The sequence below is a fragment of the Alligator sinensis genome, unplaced genomic scaffold (genome assembly GCF_000455745.1).
Source record: "Alligator sinensis unplaced genomic scaffold, ASM45574v1 scaffold907_1, whole genome shotgun sequence".
Taxonomy (NCBI): domain Eukaryota; kingdom Metazoa; phylum Chordata; order Crocodylia; family Alligatoridae; genus Alligator; species Alligator sinensis.
This window is the reverse complement of record NW_005841925.1, coordinates 2,534,074-2,549,190: the sequence shown is the minus strand read 5'-3', so window position 1 is coordinate 2,549,190 and position 15,117 is coordinate 2,534,074. Positions and strand designations below refer to the sequence as shown.

The window sequence follows — 15,117 nt, the reverse complement described above, 5'->3', positions numbered from 1 at the left end:
TGGCCCCCTGCATCCAATCACCATTTTGTGGCAGGCCAGTTTCCTAAGCCACACCTGTTGTCCAGCAAGCTGGGTAAAGTGGCTACCTAGGCTGGATCTAGCTTGGGAGCTGTTTAACACCCATGATGTATGGCATGAGCCCATGCAGGATGGTGGCTTGGAATGCCAGGCTTTCTAGGCAGCTCTTACAGCTTTCCGTAAGCTAATCGTGGCCCTCGGTATTTTCAAATCTTTGTCTCTTCTGAGTATGTTAGAGCAGGAAGGCTCTGCTCTCTTACTCCCTCAGCCATAGAAAGCTCAAGGGCTGCTAGAACCATATTGCCCCTTGTTCATACAGTCACCCCCAGTGAGAAACTGCAGCACTAGTGCAATTTAACAGGGAAAAATATTGCATCCAGTGAGAGAAAAGGCAGAACTTCCAAGTAGGGAATTAAAGACAGAGCACAATAGGCCACACCTGATGGTTGCCTCTTGCAAGTCAGCTGAATCAGGCACCTGCCCCCTGTGGGCATGTCAGTGCCTAGGCACAGGGCAGTTACCACGTATTGACTCACCAGTAGCGTTTCCTGCACCGCAAGGACTGAATTCCCTCTGCCCTGTAAAGTTACATGGCCTCCCACAGAATAGGCCCGATGGTCGGGGTGGGGGCTGAGTTCCCCGTGAATAGAGTATATAGCCTTCCTGAGCTGTGATACTTTGATAATCAGACTCCACTGGCCATTCTCTTGGGCACGCTCACTACTGAGGCTTCAGGGCCAGATAAGCCATTTACACTGCAAGAAACAGCAGGCACGCGTCCATGCTGCCACCACAGGCCTCTGTTAGAAGGCTCCGCTGGCTGCATGGAAGCTGGGGGGCGGGGGGGGGGGGGGGGGCAGGCACATTTCCATTCCCCACCTGGAGAACTGGACAGCCCCGACTTCATACTGGTTTTACTCCACTGGATCTTGTGCCGAGATGAGATGCTTCTCTCCAGGGCTGTTGCAGCTCACCAGCACTTGTCACAGGGCAAAGCCTCTGGCCATATATCAGTCTCTGCAGCAAGGCAGGTTATTCATGTCCCAAGGCAAATGCCTGCCTCAGAGATCACTGGGCCCAGGATGCAGTGAGAGCAGCCAGACCCACAGAGGAGCCAAGACAGCAGTGTGTGCAGTGACCAGGAGAGTGGATGGGCGCAGGTCCGGCATAAAAATGGTGGGGTCCCACCTAATGGGGCAGCAGCCATGCCACATTGCTCCCCCAAGGCAAGACATTGGGGTGACAGTTCTGAGACCAGAGGATGCTGTGGCACGCTGTGTGTGAAGGAACATCTGCAGCCACTGGTGCTAAACTCCTTTACCAGTTATGACAACCACCGCCTGGGACGCTATGTACAGGCTGGTGGGAGCAGGGGGAAAGGAAGGCACGCTGTGCTGTGCCTTTCAAACAGCCTTCCCAAAAAAAAAAAAAAAAAAGAGAAAGGAGAAGAAAGCATGATGTACATAAAAAATAGTTTAAAATAATAATAATACGTTAGGACAAGAATGATGGGAGGGCGCAGCCCACGCCATAAACAAGGAGAGCGCTTACAGATAAAAGCCAACCGCGGCCGGTCTGTCAAAGTGCACTGAGAGCCCCTGCCCCGACTCCCAGGACACGTGGAGGTGATCACGGTGACACTGGGGGGGCACGCTGACACTCCTGCTGCACAACACCCCTCCTGCTCCCCCCCATGCGCAAAGTGCTAGTTTACAGACAACAAAACAAGGACACCAAACCAGCAAGGCCCAGCTTATCTCACACAGTCCGTTTCACCTGACGTGGAACGAGCCAGCCGTGGGGCAAAGGCAGCTGATTTCCTGAGTTTGCAACACTGGCTTTGCCACCTGTCTGCGGTATCCTCAGAGTTGGTCCTTTGTAGGAGGGCCTGGGTCCTGCTTCTCCATCACAGCCCTGAGGATTTCCTCCCGCCTGATTCCCCCCACCTTCCACGTGCCTGATGCTGGGCACTATTGCTCCTATCCCCTGTATCACGGCACTGTCCATGGAGTTCAGACACCTGAGGGGTGATGGGTGCAGTATAAACAGCTCCAAAGAAAGGAACAAGTCAGGGGAGGCTGCTTCTTCATACAGGGGATGGGGGAGGGGACTGGACCCAACAGCAGACAGAAACAGGAATGAATACATGGATTACTGATGTTTTAAACAGACTAAACAAAAAAGTAACAGGTCTGCTGCAGAGTGAAGCATCACTTCCCAGAAACTGGGCCAGCTCAACTGGCTTTGTATGGGGCTTAACACTGCCCCTCGTCCAGAAATGCTTCCCAGGCTGCAGCAAAGGACACAGACCTTTGCAGCAGTTCACAAGAGACGATCAAGAAACCCCCCACACTAAGGCCCTGTCCTGACTTAACTGGGGTTGCCTGAGCACAGGTTCACCTCAGCTCTGTCTGTGGGGAAGCAGCTGATCTCCAGACCAGCCTCCACCCTTTCAGCCAGGTTCAGAAGCATTTGACTGACAAGCAAGCTCAAGGTTTTCCCTGTACCTACTCAGCCTGATAACATGTCCTGCTCCCTAGCTCAAACTACCAGGTCTTAATAATGTATGAAACATTAGGTTCCTAATCTGGCAGGAATGGAGAAGTCATGCCTTCACCCAGGTTGTTTGGCACTGACTCAAGGGGCAAGACAGGCCTGTAGGCAGGGATCTGTGGTCTCTAGTCAAGGCATTTCTGCACAACACAGCCTAGCATCACTTAGACCAAGTGGCCAAGGTTGTTAGCCACCTGATCCGAAGTCAGGGGACAGGAGTCCTTCCACTAGCTTTTACAGGTTTCAGAGCCGGCTGTAGGCCTACATCTCAGATGGGAGAGGATCATCATGATGTCTTTTGAATAGTACATGCTTTGAATTAGCCCAAGTGCCTTGCCCCAACGCAGGCTTTCCTGAGAACAGGAAATGTGCACCCCAAATCCAGAGTGGAGAAAGGTTTCCCCGTGGTGGCTTTATCATGCTTTTGTCGGCTATTGAACATTCCAGGCCTATTGCCGCCAAAAGCAAGAACAGGATGCCCTAGAGATACTCTACCTCTGAGCTCACAGTGCCTACTGTCATTACAAACAGCAGACACAAGCATGGAGACAGGTCACGGGGAGGAAAAGGGATCTTGCCTCCTGTCAGATGCGTGAGCTCAGCTCCTAAAGGTAAGTGGGAGGTTATGTGTGCACTTGGAGGGGAGACCAGATCCCACTGCATGGAAACCAGCTGACTGCAGCCTTTTCCATGACTTCCTATTGAGCTCTAGAAGCCAACGGCCTGCTGTTCGTAATTAAAGGTGACCGAATACTTGCCTGAAATACTGTCCAGGTATTAAATGCACAAACATATGACTTTCCTAACTACTGCACAACTATTGCAAAACATGCTTAAATTAAAGCCAACTGAAGCAACTTTGTCCTTTGTATTTCAATGATGGTGTCTGTGGTGTCTCAGACTAACGTGTCTTAGCACTGAGGTTGTGCTTTTCCTCTGCAGAGGGCGCTGGCAACATCATCTAATTAATCCTCACAAACACCCCTGTCAGGTAGGCAGGTCAGTAAGTATGATTACCCATTTCACAGCTGAGGATGACCTGACAGCCAGGCTAAGCAACATGCCCAAGCATTAAAGAAAGGAGCTTTGTCATAGGTGGAAACAGAACGGGAGCTCCTGAGGCTATTAAGTTAATAGCCCTGCACACTGCTCGCTGTGTTGATTTACTTCCAGTTCTGTGAAGGTCTGAGCTGAGGCTTTGGGAAGTCTGGTTCCTTTCCAACTCCACTGGACTTTCTACGCTGATGTTTCACCTGACCTGAGCAGGGGCCAGTCTAGTCTTGGACGTTTTGCTGAGAAGCTGCCACAAAATCCTATTACACTCTGCTGACTTGGTAGCTAAAGCAAAATTATCATATTTTCTCACATACAACTCCACCCCCCCCACCCAAATAAAAAACCCAGTTTGTTTTGGAAAGGCAGGAAGTAGAGAAAATATTTTTCCAGAGTCAGAGATAAAGTAGGTCCTCCTGGAAACAGTGTGTCCAAAAAGCATGGCATCCAGAACTTTACCGATGTGTCAGATTATCTCCTGTGGTGCCACCTTTCTTGGAAACTATGATCCCAGGAGGACTTACTGTGTCACACAGCGTTAGGCCTCAGGCCCTTGCAAAGGGCAGCAGCCAGACTTTTACTTCTTAATTGTAAGAACTTCTTTATACAAGTTCCTGTTTTCACATCACAAGCCTCATTAAGATACTATCAATAGCTCACATGTTGCTTTGGGCACAACCTTCTGCACTCAGCCAACAGCTAGGGCGGCAAGAGAGCTGCCCTTTCAGTGTGCTGAGCAGACACAAGTGGCAGCCTTCTTGACAGCTGGCTGGTCTAAACAGCATCTCTGGGCATGCTCCTTTTCCAGCAAAGAAAACAGCTTCCCCACTTAAAACATGCATCCCAATTCTAGCAAGCTGATTTTGGGGGGAGGGGAAAGATGTGTGTCGTATGTAAGAAAATACGGTACCTCCACCATTTACCAATGGAAATACTACCCCCATCTTATTAACCCACTTATATGGGGGTTAGTAAATGACTACGGCAGCAGCCTCCTTACTTCTCTTTTCATCAGCTGTAAGGCAGTATACATCATCATCCTCGCTGCCTGGAGAAAAGGACAGCAGACAGGATGTTGGAGAACTCACAGCAGCTGAGATCCAGCCTTTCATCACCCGTGGGGATTCAAGGAAACAGCGTGTGTTCAATGAACCTGTGTGAGCCTATCATGGGAAGGGGCATGGCTTCGTCAACTCACCCACCTCAGCCTCCCCTTGCATCAGAAAGGAACTTGGCTTTCTGAGTTTCCTTTGTTGTAACACTACATAACCCCAAATGAGGACAGTGGAAGTGATCTGCACAGAGCATTCAGCTCCCCTTCAGGAAATCTCCTGTACGAAGGGAGCTGGAAAACAAGGAGGGGCAGGCTCCATGGTCCCATTTCACTCTCAGTGAGAGGATGCACAGATGCAAAGCAGTGCTCCATGGGACACCTGGCATAAAGCTGACTATTGCATAGACATTACAGAAGGCTGGCTCCCTGGCTGAGACTACCAAATCTTGTGCGAAAAGCTGCACAATACAAGGACACCGAACAAATCTACTGCTGCAAGGCATTGAATGAAATGCTACCAGCCACACTGACTGAGCCCTTGTCTGTCTCTAAAGAAAGCCTCTCTTCTCTCTCCAGTGCTTCCTGCCTGCCTGGAAGAACGGTTCAGACTTCTCTGCGTCAGGGCTGTTCTTGTGTTCACAGAAACTAAACTCAGGGCCATGACCCAAAGAACTTTTCTTGGAGAAAAGATTGACCAGTTTTGCCTCTCTCTCTCACCACATGAATGATGGGAATCAAAAAAAAATTGAAAGCACTTTGTGATTTGTTCATAGAAAAGAAAGCACGGATATTTTTTAACCGCCTCCTGGTACCAGCACATTTGTAATACTGAGAACAACTCCGACTCCTGTCGAACCTAGCGTTGCCCTGGGCAGTCGTACCAAGCACAACCCAACCTGCCATCGCCTCCTCTCTCTACCCTGGACAGCGTTGCCTTTTAGAGGCAAACCTTATTTTCAGGTTGTCTCTAGAACAGACAAGGTAATATGATGAGAGTCCTCTCTTCACTCTCTAGCCCTGCTAAAATGTCTCTGATTTGGACATTTGTGCTGGGGGCCAAGGGGGCAGATGAAAACTGTTCTCTGAATGGGTTTTGGCAATCTTGGGTGGTATTTTTGGCTTTGGGCTGAGAGGGGGACGTGGATCCCTCAGCACATTTACTGCTGTCTGGACAGTCTTTTTGGCAGCCGCAGCCTTGAGTTCTGCTGTGGGAGGAAGGTCCCCTCCACCATCTGCCCTACAGGCAGCAGCCATGTGAGGGCTAGCCTCTTGCAAAGGCAGTGCTATTCGCTTTCTGTTCAAGCAGTCTTGCTCTGTGGCGTGAGCCAAATGAAGTGGGGTGGTGGTCTTTACAATTTTAAAGGGGCTGTTTTGCCCCTTCACGGTTGGGGATGACATATGGTGGAAACGGAGACCCTCTGCCAGCTGAACCACCCTGGGGCCAAGTGTAGGTAAGGTTGGCACACTGCCACCACTGCCAGAAGGCCTTTGGTGAGGGAGGGAGTTGAAGGCTGAGCAGCCCAGGCCCAGGGGCTGCTGGGTTGAGTCTCCGCACCCACGCACATGCCTCTGCAGATCTGCAATCTCACCCACGGATGCTGATTTGGGTATCGAGCATTTGAGATCCAGTTTCTCATGTGGCATCATGCCACTGAGTTTCTCCATGCTGGATGCCTGCCCAGAAGGTTTGTCCTCTCTGCTCTCCCACTCAGGAAAGTTATCATACTGAGACACATTAGAAGGCCGTCGCCTTCCATCCAGGACAGGAAGAGGGAGAGTTACCAGAGTCTTCTCCATGCCCATGAGAGGCGCTTGCGCTTCCTCTGGCAAAGCCTGAGGAGCAAGATCCTGTTCTGATGGTGGGAAGAACTCTGGACACGGAGGCCACGGTTGTTCTTCCAGAGAGGGCGGAGCAACTCCTTCCGGTAAATCCACAGAGGAGGTGGTGGTGCTCGTGTCTTGAGGGCTTGGCGCATTTGGAATGGTGGATTCCAAGGAGCTCTGCTCCGTGAGGGAGGGGAGAGATGGAGTTGGCTCTGGGGACTCTCCTCCTGCTGACGTGTGGTTGTGATCAATGGGCAAATCTCCCTGGGGGTTCTGGCTTGGCTCACCCATCTCACTAGCCAAGCTGTCCACTGCTACCCCATCAGGCTGTTCTTGTGGCAGTGTCGGCAACTGAGCAGCCGAAGGAACAATGCAGCCTGTGTTGCCAACATCAGGAGAGGGAGAATTTTCTTGCAGGTCCTCTTTACATCTCCCAGCACTAAGGACCTGAGGATCTTCTTGGGAGGCAGTCATCCTGCTCACTGCAGGTATATCCTGGCTTTCCAGGAGGGCCTGAATTTCATTCTCCTCTGGCAAAGACAACTCCTGCAATGGGCTTTCACTAGTAGCTTCCTTTGGTGGTTCCACCTGTTTCTTCCCTCCTTGCTGGGTTTCCTCATGGTCCTTTAATGGATCCTGATGCATGTCTGTGGTGGCTGCTGCTGCTGGGGAGGGAGATCTGTCCTGCTGCAGCGCAAGAGTCCTGTCCTTTATTGCCACAGTCGCATTGCAGGTAATATCATTCAGATGTATGGGGCTATTGTTTGGCAGTGACTGCTTTGCATCTCTTTCTGGACTGAGGTCACCCACTGTTTTATTCTGGCCATTGGCTGCAATGCTGGGCTTCACTGCCATGAGATTTAGAGAAAGCTCCAGTCCCAGTGGTTTCTTGGGGAATTCTTCAGGCTTTGCTACAGAGAAAAGAAAAACCCAAACAAGGACAGGTTAGCTCATATTCAGTAAGTCCTTTCCTAAGCCCTTACCATGAGCTAGTGGCAGGGGTTCAGATTTTATCATGCTAACATCAGCTCTTCAGAAAAAAACTATCTAGTTGTTCAACACAAGCTGCAGGTGAGAGACAATGATGGTGGGTCATTCGTTCATTTTCCAGAGCCCTTCTGCCTGTGACTGCTCCATCACACAGCAGAGCCTTTAAACTACACCGATGCCTTGACAGAATCCCAGCTCAGTACCCTCATGTTCCACCAGGGCCACCCTCACCCTCTGTCATTTAAATGTCTTGTTTCCAGGCACAGTTTCTTTTCTACTAATGATTATTTTGCTGGGGGAGAAATCCTAAGGGAGGTAGGTGCCTGTGTATCAAAGGGACTTATGCAGCCCATCCCTTTGGGTACTGTCAAGAGTCCAAGCCTGACTCTCTGTTGATGTAGACAGAACCAGTTAGTTCTTCTGTGGCTAGCTGTGGTCCAGTTGCCTTCTTCCTAAATCACGCATGTCAGGATTTGACTCAGAGCATCCCTATCACTTCCAAGCTTGAGCACTTTCTCCCCTTAATGAAACTATCAGTAACACAAATGCAGCAATCAATTTAGATTTAGATGAGATACTATCTGACCAGCAGAATGGGTCCCTGAGTCATTAACACGTTGGCTATTTCATAGGGTAGTTATAGAAGCTGGGATTGTTATGCTTAACAGTAACTTGCAATGGAGAAAAAGGCATGCTTTAATGCAGGTCCTCTATAGTGTATAAAAGGAAATCTCTAGCAGGGCTCATTTAACAACAAAAGTTTTTATTCTGTTGGGGCTTAATATGGAGTCAGGTGTTGTGTTATGCTGTGGCTGTCCATTAGACCAGAATTACTTGTCTGTTCAGATATTCGCTGGGAGCTCAGATTAAAGTCAAACTGCCTCCAACCCTCCCTGACGTGAAGTCTGCAGAACCCCATGGCCCTTGGGCACTTTCTAGTTTCCATCTGATAGAGGAACGAACCAAAATGAACTGGGAGAGAACTGAAGACTACATGCAGTGCCTCTAAACTGGTGTTCTTCGCCTTACTGGTGGGGGCAGGGGGTAGTTTCTCTAGGCAGCTAATGAACATCTCATTTATTCTGCCATACATGCTTCTGTACTAGAAGACTTCCTTCTCATTGTGCCTGAGGAAGGATTTATGCAGAGGGGGCTCTAGCCACTCACCTCGAGGGCAGTTACCATGGCAGCCCTAACCCTGCATGACACACAAAATACTTCTCACTGGCATGACAGAGGCCAATGACTGGAAAGTTCACGCACACGGGGACCCTGATTAAGTAAGGCAGCACACAGATGCTGCAGGTGCAACCTCTGCTTCTATTCAAACATGTAAAGATGCTGAGTGTCCTGAGCAATGACATGGCTGGGAGCAGCAGATGCATGCGCGCACACACATACACAAACACAAACATGGACACACAACTCAGGGTGAAAAATCACAACTGACAAATCACTCCAGGAGCCAAATTTTCAAGAGTTCAGTTCCAACTGCAGCGCTAACACCAGCAGCGATGGGTTTCTAGTGACAGCTGTCAGAGCTGGGTGCTTGGCTTTTCTGACAAATCCAGCCTCACATTGCCAGAGAAACTCTTGGCCTCAAACCAGAGCAGTGACACAAATTCACCTGTGCCCCAGATCACCCTGTCTGTGACAGATCTCAAATGGAATGGGACAGCAGGACCATGTCATCCCCTGTGCAATCCCTATACCACACAGCAGTCAGCCTTTGATGGCCAGCCAGGGTTAGCAAAAACTCCATTAGTCTGAAGGATATGGTTAGAACTGGCAAAAAGGGGTTAATAATTCCAACAGGCTGGACTCATCCTAGGCTGTAGGGAACCTATGGAATTAATGCTAGACCTACCTGGGGGCGGAAGGTCAAATTTTGCTTTGCGCAGCTCGACCATGGACACTTGCAGTTGTTCAATAACAGCATCATCTTCATAGTGCAGAGATGAAGAAATTTTCTCCTGCAGGAATTCCCGTAAGTCTTCCAGGGACATCTTCAGCAAGCGTTCTAGTGGAAGGCAGAAAGCACAGTGCAATAAGAGGCCATCATAGTACCACAATTAGATTTTTTCTGGCTAACCTGGCTAGGTGCAGAGTATATTTGACTGGATCAGCTGTTTTAAAGCTAATAACAGCAGGGAAGTTGCTTACATGTCAAAATTAATATCTGGGGAAGAAGAAACAATGCATGTCAAAGGAGGGCTTCCGTCTCTCAGGGGCTGTTTGTGGTTCTCTATCTCAAGTGAACTTTGAGTCCCAGGTGTGGTTCGAGAGTCAATTAACACATGACATGACAGGATCAGTCATAAGCTTAAAGGAAGCACATTTGCATACTATAAAATCAGGGTCTCGGCTCGATTCATGGGGACAGAAGTGAAGGGGAAGCGCTTGTGTGTTTCACGACTGTTTGTGAGAGTTCTCTTACACCGCTAGGGGGAGTATGGTTGCACATTATGTGTGCTGCGAAGACAAGTAATGCAACACAGGGACCCAGCCTGGGGCCATTCAGGGCAGCCCCTCAGAACTGGTGCTTCCCACTATTCAGGTATCAAACAGATGATTGACAGCCATCTGTGACATCACAAGAAGGACTGCAGTGGGCTACCAATCCTACCCCACAGTGCATCAAGGCTTCCGTTTCCCAGCCTTCCTCTTTGTTCCCCTCATAGGCATAACCCAGGTCCTGTATATTTTTAATTGCCAAGAAGGTTATCTTAATAAAAAGTACCACACGCTTGGAATGGATATTTCCAGACGTGAAAGTACAGACAGGCTGCACAGACACAGTCACAAATTGAACCCCACTAACCTAAAAGCGATCGTCATATGACAGACTGCAAATGCCTCTAATAAATGGCACTCTCATGCAACTCCGATCACATCACCTGCAGCCTGCCCGCTTGCCTGAGTTGCAATATTTCACATTTCCGAGCAGCTTTAAACTTCTGCACCCTCCCCTTTTTTTTAACCTCCTCTATTGAAAAAATTCCACAGGCTCCAGGCCCCCACAATACTTCACTCCTTGCCCAGTCATAGGTTTGAGATCAGGTCTCAATCTTATGACCTGCCAGGGATGCAAAGGAGAATTAGCACCAGGAAAAAAGAGATTTCTGGCTTCCCAGTGAGACCAATAGGAATTACCCCACAGAGTCCTAAGGGTCTCAGGAAACCTAATGTTAGGGCAGTGATAGTTTTTATTTTGAGAAAAGCTATTTTAGCTTTTTTACATTTAAAAAAAAGTTCACACATTTTTCTTTCCCCCTCTCACTCCTACTAAATTGAACTAAGAAACACAATTTTGCAGGGGGAGGCATGGAAAATAAAAATAGGTCCGCTAACATCTTAGAAAGGTCTTTACAATCCTCCTGAAATACTTCAAAGGGAAACTATCTCACACATACCAGAGTAGCTGGTGGCAGAACAATGTGCCACATAAGTACACAGCTGTATACACTGGGTGGAAGAATTCAACGTAGGGGAATGTTTTCTGTGTTACTGCCTCAGCAGAGGAGATGTTCCTTTGCTGAAGTGGGAACAGTACACTGTGGGTTCAAACTGCAACCAACATAACCAACCAATGCTTGTGTATCTGCCTAAACCAGAGCTCCAACCAGGGCCTGCTGAGGATGCCAAAAGCTGCACCCTTCTGTGGTACCCAGCAGAGGTTGCTGTGGTACCATATTTAAATGAATCCAATGACAGGGAAATAAAAATCAATAGTGAGGCCTCATGTTCAACCAAAAATGAGCTAAATTCAGGCATGGTATGAATGGATGCAACTCTAGGAGACCAATTAGAGCATGAGAAAGACTTTCAGAGCCATGCTGGGTTTTTCTTTTCATAAACCCTTCTGCCTATGGAGGTTAAATTCTAAAACCCAAATCCCAGGCTCTAACAATGGGATCACCTGTGCCACACAGAAAAGTTGAGTCATCCTATTGAATGCCTTACTTTTGTGCAGCTTGAGGATGGTGTAAGCCATAGCTGTCAAAACCCGCTCTCCTTCCAGGATGTAGATATCCCACAGCCGCAAGGTGAGAGTAAATGGCGTCTGTACATGAAAAGGAAGCTGGTTAGAATGGTCCAGACCCTTCTCCCTGAGGCTATGCTGACTAGACAGATGCACTTGGGGACTGTGGCACACAGGCATACACATCCCCATCACCTTTGGTTAAAAATAGTAGTCAACACCACTTCGCTGGCCAAGCAGCCACAGCGAAGGTGGACACAAGTTCTTTCTTTGGGACTGCACGGTGAGAACAGTCAGCCTAAGCATAATTACAGGACATCTTATCTTGCAAAGCCATGCTCCTTACATCCAAGTTCTGCAAATATATAACAGCTTCGCTATTTTCAAGGTGCAGCCCAAGAGCCAATGGCCCGTTTAAGTTGGACACCCTAGGCCTGACTGTCTAGGGCAGTGGGGACCAGCCTTTTTGGCAGGTGTGCCACAAAGTAGCCCCTTACCCTCCCTGAGTGCCACTCTGTCTGATCCACTTCCTCTGCCCGAGCTGCTCCTTCATTTTCTGGTCCCACTTCTGTGCTCCCAGCTGATCTGCTGCTCTGCTTTCTGCGTCCTGCCCTTTGCCACTTTGCTGCCTGCCCCCTCTCTGATCTACTGCATACCAGACACAGACTCCCTGTGCCACAGGTTAGTCACTCCAGTCTAAGGCTTCTTTGTACCATCTGGTTGCACAATGGTACTCTGTAGGCCATAGGGTAGGGGACTTCTCTAATGCAAATGAGTCCTTGTGTGGCCTAGAGCCACCTACTGCCACTCCACATGGACACAGAGGTGTTGCAGGGGAAAAGGAGGAGCTGCACAGGCTCTTATGTATACCACTGATTCCTGTATGCTGGAGTGTTTTAGAAGGACCGTAAGAAGCTTTTAGGGCATGACCCAGAACCACTTAAATAGGAGTCATTTGATTTTCAAAGGTGTCATGCAACCTTATTTCCGAGGGAAGCCAAAGAGAGCTGCAAGTGCTTTATGGATCATGCAAATCATCCTGTACTATTGTGCTGTTGTGGGGCTATGTATTAAGTCCCAACACCTACTTCCCATAGCTTGAAAATTTGGGTCTTAACAGTTAATTTAATTCATGCAACATTAACATTAAGCTTTGCGCTTCAATTTGTACTGAACAGTTCCAAAGTTCTTTACAAATGTCACTGGCTGCTCCGCAGTGAGGTGGGTGCTGCTATCCTCTGCATAAAGGTGGGGAAATAGACTCCAGGAGGTTAATTATCTTTGCAAGTTTGAAGTAGAGCCAGAAGCAGGGGAGAGAAAAATCTCTTGACTCCCAAGCCTATGCTTCTGCCACAAAAACAGGCTTTTGGCTATTATTTGTGATGACAGTGAAAGCTTGCTTGTCACTGCCACTGAGAAGCACGGAGTTATTTTAAGCTGATCTGCTGCCAGGCATGTACTTCATGAAGATATTCACAACATCATGCCCTATAAAATATTCACAGAATCCTGTCTGAATAAAAACTGGGCAAAGATTCACAGTTAACAGCAAAGCAAATCCATCATGGGGGCCAAACATTACTAAATGGAAGATAATCTACAAATAGTTCTCACTCGGTCAATGAAGCACTGCAGGAACCACTTGGTTGTGTATATCCCCGTAGTCATCTGCTCCTTGTCCTAGAGCAAGACAGCAAATGAAGAAACATTCATTGCACCAGACAGGCTGCTAGAGACAGCGAGTAAACTTAATACTTTTCTTTTTAATGCTGTACTGGGCACGAGTCCTGGAAACAGCTTGCCAGGCTCCAGATGGACCTATGAAGCACCATTTAATCCAGAACACTTCCCTTGTCCCTTCTTGAAACAACAATAGGAAGAACCAGTTCAACTGTAGCCAGAGTTTCTTGCTGAACCCAAATTATCTGTACATTTGCAGCCCAATTTCTGGATGCTTTCTTAGCCCCATAGGAGAGGATTTGTGCTAGCAGGTTTTCTGGGCCAATTGCCAGCAGCTGCACTCATCATCAGCCCAGCTGGGGTGCTGGGAGTAGTGAGGGTAAGAGTCTTTCTGTGCCACTATAGAAATTCCCTATATCCCCCCATCCCCAAAGCCCCTTTCCACCTTCACTATTAACTTAGTCTCACAAATGACTAGGTCCTGTAATGGGACAGATAGGTCAAAACAAGTATCTAAACCTTACAGCTGGTTGGTCACATGCCAGTTAGCTGAAGAAAGCTAGCTTACCTCAGTACTCAGGCTATGACCACTCTGTGTAGGACAGTCAGACCCCAGCCCCAGGCCCCTTTGCTAAGAGCAGAAGGACTGGGCTTTCCCATACGCTGCCCTATAGAGAACACAGCCTGCTCTCTATTCAGTATTTATTGGCTCCTGGAGTCTTTAGAATGAAAGTATTTATGTTCCTGTTGGCTGGGATGTGCTTCTCCCCACCCCTGCTCTTGATGGTTGCAATTAAGTGAAAACCCGTCCTGGTTGCATTACACTTGTACAACCAGGGCTGGTTTGTTGGCAGCCCTAAGCAACAGCTATTTTGGATAATAACAATACAAATGGCTTTTCCTGGCAACATGCCACTGAGCCCCTCTGGGAGGGTAGAAAGCCTTCAGGAGCCTGGCTCCGAATTCCAAGCGTCTGAAAATACATGCGAAAAAGGAGAAGCAGGTGTCTCAGAGTAGCTGGTTAGCTGTCAGGCTTCAATCTTATCCTGCACGTGCTGCTCCAGCTGACAACTGGTCCCATACCATCTGCTAGCAAGAAACACAACTGAGGAGGCCAAGCCAGCAAAATGAACCATCACATCAGTTCTCCTATTTCCTGTCTCCCTGTGTTAGAAGGAAGGAAACCTACCCAAACAGCAGGACTGGCATGGGAGGAGGTTAAATGAGAAACATGTGGGCAGCCCAGAGCAAGCACTGTAAAGTGAAAGCTCTGAGCTTTCCAGCACCTTTCATGGAAGGAGATAACACCCTGAAGGATTTATGGCCAGCACAATGCACCTATGCCCTTTTAGTGCCTGAAATAATTCCTTTTCCACACATGGATACACCTTCCTCTCCTTGCCATCCAAGATTAGTCTGGAAGCAGTAGAAGCTCTTGTACAAATGCTGGTGGCAAGCCATGAAATCCAAATAATTCACTTCAGCAGTGTTTAGAAGACATGCTGTTTAGCTAAATACCTGCTTCCCCCACGGCTGACGCAGTTCTATGATGAGGAACACCCAGGAGGTTATGAATATATATAAGAGAAGAAATTATATTAATCGCTGTCACGCAAAGTGCAACATTAGCATTTAAAAGCCAGTAACAAAGAGGTACCATGTGCTTCTTCAGCTTTGGAAACAGTTTGCTTAAAATCTGCTCATGGTGGGCTTGAAACCGCTGCAGCTTCGGGAACCCAGGAATGAAAAACCCTGTAAACAACAAACACACACACAAGAAATTAGGAACAAATGCCAGCAGCAGTGACAAGGGTGGGCCACAGGTTCGGTTTCCTGAGCATCTACGTCTCCTGTGAAGCTCAGCTGCTGGAGAGGGTACACAGCAAGCCCCAGAGCAAATCAGGACCCCAGACATGTTGTTCAGCATATAGATTCCAGCCCTTTAATTTGGGCAGCATCAGCC

At 48.4% G+C, this 15,117-nt stretch overlaps 1 protein-coding gene across 5 annotated transcripts in view; it reads right to left on the bottom strand.

Moving 5' to 3' along the window:
- Positions 1-1,482: 1,482 nt before the first annotated feature.
- The window catches only part of LOC102386824 (USP6 N-terminal-like protein), a 165,476-nt gene continuing 151,841 nt past the window's right edge, over positions 1,483-15,117 (bottom strand). For all 5 annotated transcript variants that reach the window (XM_014517755.2, XM_025198589.1, XM_025198588.1 and 2 more), the window contains 5 exons: positions 14,812-14,906; positions 13,089-13,154; positions 11,456-11,555; positions 9,360-9,512; positions 1,483-7,413 (listed from right to left, as the gene is read on the bottom strand). In XM_014517755.2, the coding sequence (XP_014373241.1) occupies positions 5,699-7,413; positions 9,360-9,512; positions 11,456-11,555; positions 13,089-13,154; positions 14,812-14,906 (2,129 nt within the window). In that variant the 3' untranslated portion in view covers positions 1,483-5,698. The remainder of the gene's footprint in view (positions 7,414-9,359; positions 9,513-11,455; positions 11,556-13,088; positions 13,155-14,811; positions 14,907-15,117) is intronic.